Source organism: Gossypium hirsutum, chromosome A09 (genome assembly GCF_007990345.1).
Source record: "Gossypium hirsutum isolate 1008001.06 chromosome A09, Gossypium_hirsutum_v2.1, whole genome shotgun sequence".
In the NCBI taxonomy this organism is placed as follows: Eukaryota; Viridiplantae; Streptophyta; class Magnoliopsida; order Malvales; family Malvaceae; genus Gossypium; species Gossypium hirsutum.
In genome coordinates, this window is record NC_053432.1 from 53758285 (window position 1) to 53770769 (window position 12485).

Genomic DNA, 12485 nt, shown 5'->3' on the forward strand with positions numbered 1-12485 from the left:
AATAGATTAGGCAAAAAAAATAAAACAACTAAGTCTTTAAATGATCCAAGTGAGCTTCAAATGGGTTAGTCTTTAAATGAATCATTCAAGATTACTAAGAAAATCTAAGGAGGTCCAACTTCAAAGAATGTGTTAGGCTTCTTGAAATGCCAAATTAAAATCTTGATGTGTCTTGAGCTCTTGATAGATTTGGAGTTCTCTTATCACAATTTCTTAGACTAACATGTCCAATCTCATCTTGAGTTGTTTAAAGTTAGGATTTGTAATTGGGCATTAAGGGAAGTTAAGTAACCATGCTGCGATGTGCATGCGATGAGGCTATGAATCAACATAAATACAATTATAAATATAGCAGTGTACTGCAAGTGTGACAGGTTAGTTGTAATATTTTTAGTGTTACAATGGAACACTTTGAGTATTCCAAGGGTCGAACCCACGGGATTTCCAAATTGGTAAATGTTTTTATCAAGTTAATTACAAGTTAAGCAATTACTAATCTAATCGAGTAAAAAATTATTAGTGCAAATTCAAATATAATTTGTTTATAAACTAAATTTAAATTATCAATTAAGCAAATTAATCTAATTTTCTTCATTATTGTTTTAGACAATGTAAATGATAAAATGTTGGTTGATTGATTAGTCAATTGCCAATTAAACGAATAAACCTATACCAATTATATTGTTTTTCACTCTAAGCTAGGAATCTCCTCCTAGCCTCATCCTAGACTAAAAGATACCACCTAAGCTTTCCTCCCGATCTCACCTAAGCATATAGATCTCCTTTCAGTTTCACTATTCAGCATAATTATATTGAACTATCTAATGATAAACTCTCCTTTCAATCTCATTTATCTAAATTTTCCATTAGAAACATCAACTCTAGCATATGAAGCATTTCAATATAAAATAATAACTAAACAATCAAGTATTGACATAAACTTAACCCAACAATCAATTCATGAACTAACCAACAAGCAATATTGGCACATAATAAAGCTTAACACCCAAAAAGACATTTCATCAAACAATTTATATTTACAATATAAATGTAAAAGTAAAAAATACTCATTTAGATGTGGAACCAATGGCACCCAAAAGCTTGATCCATTTCCAATTACAAAAGTCTTAACAATAATGAAGAAAGAAAACAACAAAAATAAAATCTATTTTAAAAAAGAAAAAAGGACAACCTAATCTAAAAATGAAAAGAAAAGAAAAGAAACCCAACTTAAAACTATGAAAAGTAAAGAAAGATGATCAGCCATAAAAAAGTCCCTTTCCAAAAAGCTTATAAAGTAGTATTTATAGTCTACTAACATTTAACTTAACATTGACAACTATGCCCTTAAATGAAAAGTGACTTAAGCATGTGTAGACACAAAATTACTCCTGCAATTTTTCATCTCGTCAGGCTCTAGTGTCGTAACACCCTCAAAAGTAGGCACCAATTTGGCTAGGGGGTCTTGATGTCTCGACATTGACTAGCTAGTGTCGCAACATCCTCGGTGGTGGCCATGACTTCTTCACTTCAACAACTAGCAGTGGTATCACGACATTGGCTGCTTGGTGTCTCGACCAATGTCGCAACACAACACCCTTAGTGTCTCGACCCTCTCAACAATTTGCTCCTGGTTGATTTCTTGTTGAAGTCTTGCACACTTGAGGTAATAAAGGCTCAGTGTCCCGACATTCTAGCATTAGTGTAGTGACATCCATGTCAATTGTTTTTCACTTCAAGGTTTGGCCGTCGTCATCTGCCAATACAAGCTCATATCAATCATTAGACTCCCAATGACATAGTTTTGCCAATTTGGGTCTCAAAAGAGGTACGATATGAGAACAACTATCATTAATACTAAAATCTAAGAATCAATAAAAAATAGTAAAAAGACTCATAAATTACTTAAAAACAAACTAATTAAGTACTCAAGAGAACCTAATTTGACATATTAAATTACGATAGATCATTAAGCCCATCAATTTCATGGGCCTGAGGACCTTAATGCTCGCATCAAGTTCATTTATGAGTATTTTCATATAATTTATTAATATTTTTTATAATTAATATCTTATTTAAATATTATATATATTAATTTCTTTTAAATATTGGTAAATTTGAAACGGTATACCAAAATAAATTAATACCGATATGTACTAGCTCTAATAAAAAAAAAATAATGTGTCTACTAATGCAATATTAACTACCTTAATTAGAATAACATATAAAAGATTGCACATAAACTTTTCGTTGAAAATATAACTTGAAAAATCAAACATGAATAAGATAATTTTTATTATCAAACTTTGTAGGTTACAATTTTTGTAGTTTCTTGAATGAACTTTTTTATTCTTTTCTTTCAGGGTCATTTAAATTAGATCTTGAACAGGTGTGGCTTGTTATTGAGATTTGATATTGAAAATAGATTTGAAGAGTTTCTTACGAATTGACGCAAAGGTTTTTGAAATTTAATCTTGGATCAACGAGTCTTCTTTAAGTATCGTCAAAATTTGATATTGAAACTAGATTGTTATATTTAATCTTGAAACTAAAGTTGATATTTTTTGCGTTGATGCAATAAGATCGGAGAGAGTTTAATCCAAGCAAGAGTCTTTAAAACTTGGTTTTAGATGATTGAGTCTGCTTCAAAAGTTCACGAGATTTGATCTTGAGTGCTTGACTCTATTTTAAAGAACATCGAGATTTGGTCTCGTATCATTGGTAAACTAAGAAAGCAAAGCATCTTTTTTTTTAGAATGCTTGAAAATTAGCTTATAATTCTTCAAAAAAATTTTAAGTTCTAAGATTCTTTTAAAGAATTTTTAAGGCTTTTTAATCTTTTAAACTTCTAAAACTTTTGTTGAGTGACTCATTTTTATAGTGCCAATTTTTCTAATATAAATTTTCCAAATATGAATTCTATAAAAATTAATCTCCCTTATTAATTAATTATTTAACAATTTATTTAAATTAACTAGGAAAAAATTCATTTCTTTTTTTGTCATTTAGCTAATTTAACTTTATTAAAAACAATACACTTTTTTATCATTTATCTTTTAATTATTAATTAAAGCTACATATCTTTTTAAGAATATAATCTCTTTACAAAAAGATTGTTAAGTTAAACCTACACATGAGTTGACTAATTGGGTTTCAATTTGAATTATTTATTATTTATTTATTTTTAGCTTGAGTAAGCACATAAATTTGGTTTACTATTTAAAAAATATAAAAAAATTGTATTTATTTATATTAAATTTAAAAGACGAATTGATTTGTCTGTGGTTATCACGTTAAATTATCAAAAAGTTTATTACTTTAATAAAGTAATGAATATTTTTGAGATATTTTTGTCTCATTACAATTTTATATGAAATCCAAAAATTATATGCTTATCATAAAATTTGAATTCAAGATATAATAACATTCAAACCTTTAATTTTATCATTTTAACTAAAATTATTTTTAATTTTTATATAATTTTTAGTAAAAATATTACATAATTACTTTTAACTATATCTTAGTTGTACCATAATTTAACTAATATTTTTATATTCGAGCTCTTGATATAATGTATGTAAAAAAAAAAACCTTTTATTAAAACAAAGTTCTAGTTGTCTTCAAATTTTAGATTGAATAAAAAAATATTGTAAATAATTTTACATTATTTTGTAATTTTTTATATAATTAATAATCATTAAATTTATTGATATATTTATATTTTTCATGCGTATAACTTTTTTAATTGATTCGATAATTTTATTATATCAATTTAAAATATTATCTATAATAATGTATATTAAACGATTAAAAGTTTTAAATTTAGATCGATATAATAAAGATATCAAACTAATTTAAAAAATTATATGTATAACAAGTACAATTATTTTAACTAATTTAACATTGAATTGTTGAAATATAAATTATAGATAAAATTACTTATAAAATCATATTAATTTTATACTCTTAAAAAATAAATAATAATTTAAATTTATTCAGGTTGAAATTGATAAAATCTTTGTCCAAACTCGGCCCAACACATAATGATTATTTTTTAAATTAGGGTTTCATCAGTTCTTCAATCTGCAATAGAAAAATATCGTTTCTCAATTTTTACATTTTCTGCCCTTTAATCCTAACCCTAAAGTTAGTCTTCTCTCTGCTAATTTCTTTTTAAATTTTGTTATCTCAAAATTATTTGATTTCCATTTTAGAAAACCGGAAACAGATTTATTTCTGTTTTAGCAGGTGCAGAGATCGTCAGTCTTGCTCCCGTGAAATTGTTATACAGTTCCAGGTGATTTTTTTTAGTTCTTTTTTTTCTGGCGTTTTCTTCCTTCAATTATTAAGTGAACAGATGAAATTTTCTAAATTAATAGACGCTAATAACTTAAAATTTACGTTCAAGAAAATTGGATTTCTTGAAGAGATTCTTGAGTTTTTTATTGGATGCTAAAGGAACCTGCATTGTTTTTTATTATTGTTATTATGATGCCATGCCATTAAATTTTGAATCATTAATCTAAATTTAAATGCTTTTCGCAATATTTATTTGATTTTTCCTCCAGTAAATTAAAAATGTCTAAACTATTTTTTTTTATGAAAAAGATTTTAATTGCTAGATATGTATAAAAGACAATATTCTTGATTACAATAATAAAAATATCTGATCGAATCGAAATTTAACATGCACCATCAATGTAGTTATATTGCTAAATCCAATTAGTAGTATGTTAAAATAGCAATCATATATTAAGTTAAAATTAGTTTTACACTTGTCTATATATGTCTGAGTATCTTCTTTTGGGGTACTGTTCTGAATGCTGGAAACAGTTTGAGTAGTTCTCAGTACGAAATTTCAGGGGTAGATTCTTCTTTGCTATGGAAGACTGTAAATATGGCTAAGCAGGATGTCATAGGATGAAATTTATGTTGCAATTACTGAGAACTGTTTTGTAATCTTTTAATGGCTGAACATGTAAAAAATTTTGAATTGCATTTAATGCAGTGTGCTGGTTCTTGGCTACTTCTGCTAAACTTGAATCTTATGGATATTGATGATACTAAGGAAAATAATGGAAGCACGCCTAGACGAAGAGAAAATAGTCTTCATCTCAGTCCTGTTTTGCCAGAGGCATCTGGGTTTGGGTTGCCGTATGCTCCAGTGGATTGGCCTAAGAAGGGTGACATATGGGCTTGGAAAGTGGGAAGGAGAGTAGCCATTACTGGCCATTTCTTAGATAGGTATTTGTATCCTCCAAAGCGCCTCCAAAAGCTTGTGGACTCAGGCAGGAAACGTGGTCTTGCTAGCAAGCTTTCAGTTGAGCGGTATGTCAAATTGGCGTTCCCTGATGCAGATATTAATGCTTTTTTTGCTTCATTCAGCTGGAAAATCCCTGCAATGAAACATTCTTTGACAAACGGTCAGCCTCAAATAACTGTGTTCATTTTCCTCATTCTATTCTACAGTCTTCATGTTCTCGTTTTAGTTTTTGTAATTATTTATATGGTTCATTGCATTAACGTCTGCATTCTTTTAACTAGTGTAACGTCATAATCCTCTGTTGTCAATATATAATATCTGATTCAGTCTTTCAGTTATTTAGCCTCTTTGGTTGGATCAATAGTTCTCTCCTATATGATTCTCTGTGATCAACTTAGACTTGAGTGTCAAGATGCTGTTAGCCAATTTGGGTGACTTCGATGATTATCCGATACTTTTGGTTGAAGGACATGTTTGACTTGTTGCCAAGTTAACTCTTTGTTACACTTAGAGTATGTTTGAATGAAGGATTTAGAGAAAGAATTGCATTTCTATTAAAGGTTTTAAAATTCGAAAAATGAATTTACTTATTTAGGCTGAAGTACATAATGGAAAATTTTAAGTAATTTCGAAAGGGGATTCGAGTTTATCGAAATTCTACCTAAAAAGGTGCTTTTTTTTAATGTTTCTGATAATCTTATTTCATGTAACGCATATGGTCCCACTATAAATGAAAAACTTAAACTTCAAAATATTATTTTTTTAAATTATACTTATAGTTTATTCCAAAAATGAATTTACTTATTTAGGTAAAAATAAATAATGGAAAATTTCAAAAAATTTTAAGAATTTCGAAAGGGAATTTCAGTCTATCCCAATTCTACCTAAAAAGGTGGTTTTTAAAGTTTCTTATAATCTTATTTCATTTAACACATATGGTCCCACTATAAAATAAAAAACTAAACTTCAAAACATTATTTTTATTTAATTTAATCTATATTTTATAGTTTATATTATTAAAAATATTATACATTTTTTTGATTTCTTAGATTCTTAACCATGAAATGCTCCGTATTGTTGAGTAGGTTGGGGTTTTCTAGTCACCTGACATGTTTTTCATCCTTCGATGGATGAAAAGTTTTATGCAGGATAAAATGAATATAAAGCTATTGATTTCTACTAATATTGTTTTATGGAATTAAAAGCCATTCTTCAAATGATGTTGACTCTCTGTAGGCAGCTTGTATAGTTTATTTGAGTTTAATTAATGAAGACAATATCCCATCTGACCAACAAAAGAATTGATGTGCTAGTCATTTTTAAATTAAGTATCCTGTTAGTGTCTTGCCTGCATTCTAGATGCATTCTTTGCATCCTAGAGCTTAGCCATAGATAATGAAGTAATTCCTTTTAACCATTAGCAGCTTACTGCTTAATATTGGAATCACACTGCTCTTTATGACAATCATATTCTTTAGTGCACTCATTGAGAGTTAATACAATCTTATGAAGTGTCTTTCATGGTACTCATAGATATGGTCTTGTTTTTTTAATTCATTTGCATAGGCATTGCTGGGTAGTGTATTAGGAAGATGGAAGGGGTGAGTGGAAAAGTGAAAGGAAAATTATTTTCTTTGTTTATTTTTTTTACTATCCAAAATAAGTAGATAAGCTTCTACAGTTCAAACTGAACTGCAAAACAAAAAAAAAAACAGTTTAGACACTATGCATGCATAGTATCGCATATACCTCAAGCACAACTTAACTCCCTATTAACGGTGTTCCCTGCTAAATTCCTTAAATGATACCAACTAAATCTTATTGTAGCTGGAATAACAGAAAGAATTCCTCCATTAGTTCAATTGTTCCTTTCCTTTGGTAATAGATGTAAGCGTTCCATGCTAAACATACAATAACAGAAATGAGAGCTTTTCCTTTTCTGTGCCAAGTGCAACGCCTCTTGCCAGCCTGCAGCAGCTCTGTATATACCACATTCTCACAATACTTTCTCCAACAACTTAGAACACAACCATGTCAAAAGATGGTCACAGGTCTCCTCTGGTTGTTGTAGAGAAGGCAAATCACTGATCCCAAGTGTCTCCCTTAGTCTAAATCTTGTAGGCAGCCTTCTAACAAAGCTACCCAGGAGATTAAGGCCTGTCTAGGTGTGTGAATTGTTTAGCCTAGCCTCTACCTATTTGCTTTCTCTTTTTTGTCCTATTTCCTCTCATACATAGACAGCCTTGTACTGATTCGCAGACATTGTCTAAACTTTTTGCTCTTCCTGGTCAGAATGAATTGAAGAGTTCCAATAATTTCTTCCAGCTCGATTAAACTTCTGCAAAATAGGTACATGTCTTGCACTATTACCTTTGATAACATAAAAGTGCATCCAAGCCACCCTGAGTGAATCAACTTGGATGAACACAGCTTATAGGTTCGAAAGAAATTATTTTTCATCCGTGCTTTGTAGGAGAGAAAAGAGGGATGAATGAAAATAGGAAAGTTGATCATCTGCACTCTTATTCGCAAAACAAATCATTTTGAATTGAAAAGATAGGAAAGAGGAGAGAAAAGGAGGGATGTCTGAGTCAAATATTAAATTTAAGACACTGTTAGTTTTAGATTTTGCATTTTTCTGTTAACTTACAAAGGTTAGAGTGATAAAATAATAGTACTTTTTGTTTTCTTTCATTTCACTTTTTCACACTACCAAGTAATAATGGAAAGAAGCTTTCTCTTACTTTGTCAACCTTTTCTACCAAGCATATCAATGGAGAGATTTTTTTTCCCCTTTTTTCACTTTTCTCCTATCTACTAGCTTTCCGTTTCTTTATTCACTCTGCCTAGAAAAAGTCATAGTATTTTCTCTTCGTATTATTGAAAGACTGCATCCTTACTGTGAGGCCATAATTTGTCCTGAATGTTATATAGTTATTCAAGATGTCTAGTTTTAACCATGAACTACTTTTCCTTTCTCCAACGAACATTTTTCTTGTTTATGAATAATGCAGTTGCACGGGCTTTCTTTGCTGCCCCTCCTGATGAGAGAGCTGAAGTTTTGGTGTCTGACCCCCAGTCTGATGGTTTGGCGTGCAAGGCTGGAAACAAAAAGTGCAACAGTTTATTTGCTGAAGCAGAATGCCCTTCTTTGGTTCCCTTGCCTTGTGATCTTTGCTGCAATGAACCTCGTTTCTGCCGTGATTGTTGCTGTATTTTGTGTAGCAAGACTATAGACTTGAAACATGGAGGTTACAGTTATATCAAATGTGAAGCAATGGTGAATGGGTATATATGTGGGCATGTTGCCCATCTAAACTGTGCTCTTCGATCTTACATGGCTGGGACAGTTGGAGGTAGCATTGGGTTGGATGCTGAGTACTATTGCCGACGTTGTGATACAAAAACATTTCTGGTTCCACATGTGACAACAGTTTTAAAAACTTGTGAATCCATAGATTCCCGCGATGAGATTGAGAAGATTCTGAACATTGCTGTCTGCATTTTACGTGGTTCGCAGAAGAGCAATGCAAAGGGCTTACTGAACCGTATTGAGTCAGCTATCAAAGAGGTAAGGCTAAAGCTAGCTATAGAACTTAACAGATTTCTTGCTTTTTTCAAAAAGTTGTCTTTCTCCTTTTTGAGGTTTCTTAAAAATGCTAGTAAGTGCTTTTGGTATTTACATCAGCTTAAATGTGGGACATCTCTTGAAGATATCTGGAAAGTGAAAGAAACTGATACCGTTATGTCAACAGGTAACTTAACCTCAAATCTTATGCATATGAAAATGAATAAAGTCACAACTATATTAGCTAGAAATGCATGAAACACTTCATTATATTAATTTGCATCAAAATATTTGTTGTGGTTTTGGATTTTGTGGAGCTTAAGAAATAACGTCCCTTATTTTCTCTATTAGATGGGCAGTTTGTTTTGTTATTTATTCTTCTTTTCAACCAGTTAGATGTTAGTGCATATCACTCGCAAAGTGGTGTTTTCTAGAAAATCACCCTAGCGGATCCAAATGGTTGTCTGTATCTATGTTACTTGGGTTCAGGTGCAAATGTCGAATATTAGTGTCTTACACAATTAGGAGTGGCATATCTTATACTGATGTCCAAGCGGACACAAGTGGTTCAAGAAAATGAAGAACAAACTAAAAAGGTCTATCCTCCTCTATACATTAGAACTTGCATATAAATTCTGTTATTAGTGTCATTTTGTGTTATTGATAGTATTCATTGTCTTCACGATTCTTTTCCTTGGATGTCATATCGTGACATGTGACATGTCTCTTGTGGGTAACCTAAATATTCAGAATTTAACTTTGAGCATAACGAGCCAGAGAATTCCAGAATTGAAGCATGGATAGATTTGTCAGAGTTCGAGAATATAAAAATATCTGAGCTTGAAGAACTGAAAAACATTTCTTTCTTTGTTCCCAGGTCTAAAACGAAAGATGATTTGTATTCTGCATATAAGGCGTTTGACTGTTTATTAGTATTTCCTTAGCATCAATCTATGGTTCCTTGTGTAAATTCTCTCTCGGGTACAGTCAGTTCATACATCAACTTAAAACTTGGATATAAAATATCATTTTGGTTTATGTGCAGATATCTTCCATAATGGAAATGGAGAGCTTGGACCAACAAATCATCAGGACTTGGTAGATGATAAATCATGTTTGGAGGCGGTTTTATCAGTATCTTCTGATTATCGCAGTGAATACTTGAAAATTGAATGCGAGATTGATCAAGTTCTTCAGTCTCTGAGAAAGGCACAGGAGTCGGAATACAAAATTGCAGAAGAACAGCTTTGTTCTCAGAAGGTTTACCTTCGCCATCTTTATCAGCAACTGGAGAAGGAGAGATCTGAACTACCAGATCGATCATCTGGAAATGAAGCAGATGCATCGTTGAATGCTGTCTTGAGCAGAGTCAATCAGATAAAATACGAAGTTATGAGACTGAAAGAAATGGAAGAAGTGGCCAATGGATTCGGAAGAACTCCTAAAGGTGTCCTGAAGGAATATTTTGGATTGGAAATCGAGGACTAAAGCCGTCTCCATTACAATGGGTTAATTCCTCTGAATTTTGATGGTAACCCATCCTTTGAACTGATTCCATTACATCCGTGACCGTGAACTTGCATAATGTAAAAAAGGTCACTGTGCACCCAAAGAAGTCAAGAGTTGTCTAGGGAAGACATATGAAGGCTGCTAAAAAGGGAACATAGTATTATACAAGTCAGATACATTGTTGATAGTGTTGTCATTTTTCTCCATGTGTACTATATTTCATAGCTTGCTAAAGGAATTTAGATAGGGAAAATTCATTACGATACTCAAACCGTTAGTAGAAAGCAAGTTGGTATCACTTGGTTCCTCGGCTCGGGTTTGTGCTGTTTCCGCAGTCAGAGATTGTGGTATGATTTAATAGCCCGGATTTTGTGAAAAGAAGCTATGGAAAAATCATGTTAAGTGGGAGCAAGTCGTCTGCCATTGTACTCTGATAGAATGTAATTCCTTTTCATACTAATTTCTCTTTTTATTTCATCGGAAAAAGAAGGTTAAATGCTCAAAGTAGTATCCAACTTTTGTCTAATTTTTCAAATCAACCTTTTTAAAAGTCTTCAAATAAGAGCTTTACACGTGCTTTAATATAGGTTGTAATAAACATTAAGTGAATGTTAACTTGTTTAGAATAAACCATAAAATTGAATTCAATATTATTTGAAAAGAAAATAAAATAATAAAAGCATAATTTAAAACTGGATAAAGAAAAGTTTTTATTTGAGCATTTTCGAAAATGTTTGATCTTATTTAATTATTTTGAAAAGTTTGCCTTTCATTTAAAAAATAAGCACTTTTATAAATATTAGATTAGTCTAAGAAGAATTATTCCAGTGATGTTGGAATTTGAATTCCAAATCAACTAGGAGGTTTTTTTTTTTCAAATTCTTTCCTTAACTAATCAGGTTAAGATTGGTTTTCATTGAAAGGTTTATTATCTAAAGTAGAAAGTTGGGATGGGATTGGAACTTCAAATTAACTAGATATTCTTTTTATTTAAAAATAATTTTATAAATTTGTCAATCGGAAGGATCCAGTTATTTTTTGCTGGTTCAATATAAATCCGGTTGATTTTTAGGTTAGTTCCAAGATTGTGTTAATTGTGTTTGTTAATTTTAGGTTTTATTGTAAGTTTGGATTATTTTGGGTTTGATTTATTTGGATTTTAAGTTTGGACATTATTGTTTTAAATAATTTTGAGCTCCAGTTATCTCAAATTTGAGTAGTTTCAAGTTTGGGTTATATTATCTTTGAGTCTTTGAATTTTTTATTGTTTATGATAAATTTGAGTTAAATTGAATTTGAGTTTAATTTGATCATAATAGATTTTCGAGCTCAAGTCAAAGTGGATAAATTTAGACTTTTCTTTTTAAAATGACCTTTATAATGCCAAGTTAGTTTATTTAAAAGGGTTAATATACTATTTTTTTTAATAATTTCATTATATCTGCTTCTTTTAGACATAATAATTATTGTAACACTCCGGAATATAGGGTTGGAAGTTTTGAGATTTGTGGGTAGGGTTAGTGGCTAGATCAGATAATTGAGTTTGTTGTTGTGTTTTAATATTAGAATGGTCTTGCTGGTCTAGTGGTTGGTTGTGTGTTAGTTTAGCTTGGGCTTTTGAGTTTAAGTCCTCATGTTCGCATTGAGGAATTTGTTTTATTATTGTTGCTTTTAAGTTTTAGTATTTATTTGTTTATTTATTTATTTCTATTTTATTTTTATTTTAATGCGGTTATATGAAATTTCATAAGAAATAAAAATAAAAAGGGAACACGTTCTTTTCCTCTCCTTCTCTGGACGTTTCTACCTTCTCCTTTTGTTTTTCAATTTCAAGATTTTGTTTTTTTCTTTTTCTTTTTTGTTCCTCAAATTAATCTCGGGTTTGTCATCGTCATGGTTGATTGAATAGGCTCGAGTGTTGTAACACCCCTATCCCGTAGTCGTCGCCGGAATAGGACGAGACGTTACCAGAAATTAGGAATCGGATCAGAACAGTAAAATTTTGAGCCTTTTCTTAAATAAAAGATCATTTATATATATAACTAATAGATACAAACAAAGATCGAATTTAAAACTTATAAAAGTAAACTTCTATAAGATGCCATATTCGCATGGCTTATATGCAATAGTCAAAATATCATTCTA

The 12485-nt window shown here is 30.7% G+C and overlaps 1 protein-coding gene across 2 annotated transcripts; it reads left to right on the forward strand.

Moving 5' to 3' along the window:
- Window positions 1-4035: 4035 nt before the first annotated feature.
- Window positions 4036-10839, forward strand: LOC107902477 (protein OBERON 1). 2 transcript variants are annotated; one of them, XM_016828653.2, is made up of 6 exons: window positions 4039-4146; window positions 4249-4297; window positions 5009-5423; window positions 8278-8834; window positions 8952-9018; window positions 9877-10839. In XM_016828653.2, exons 3-6 carry the CDS (start codon window positions 5048-5050, stop codon window positions 10317-10319), a joined length of 1443 nt encoding a protein of 480 aa, XP_016684142.1. In that variant the 5' UTR covers window positions 4039-4146; window positions 4249-4297; window positions 5009-5047; the 3' UTR covers window positions 10320-10839. The 2 variants fall into 2 exon arrangements, with proteins under 2 accessions (XP_040933591.1, XP_016684142.1); XM_041077657.1 differs by having other exon boundaries at window positions 4036-4297.
- The last annotated feature ends 1646 nt before the right edge of the window (window positions 10840-12485 follow it).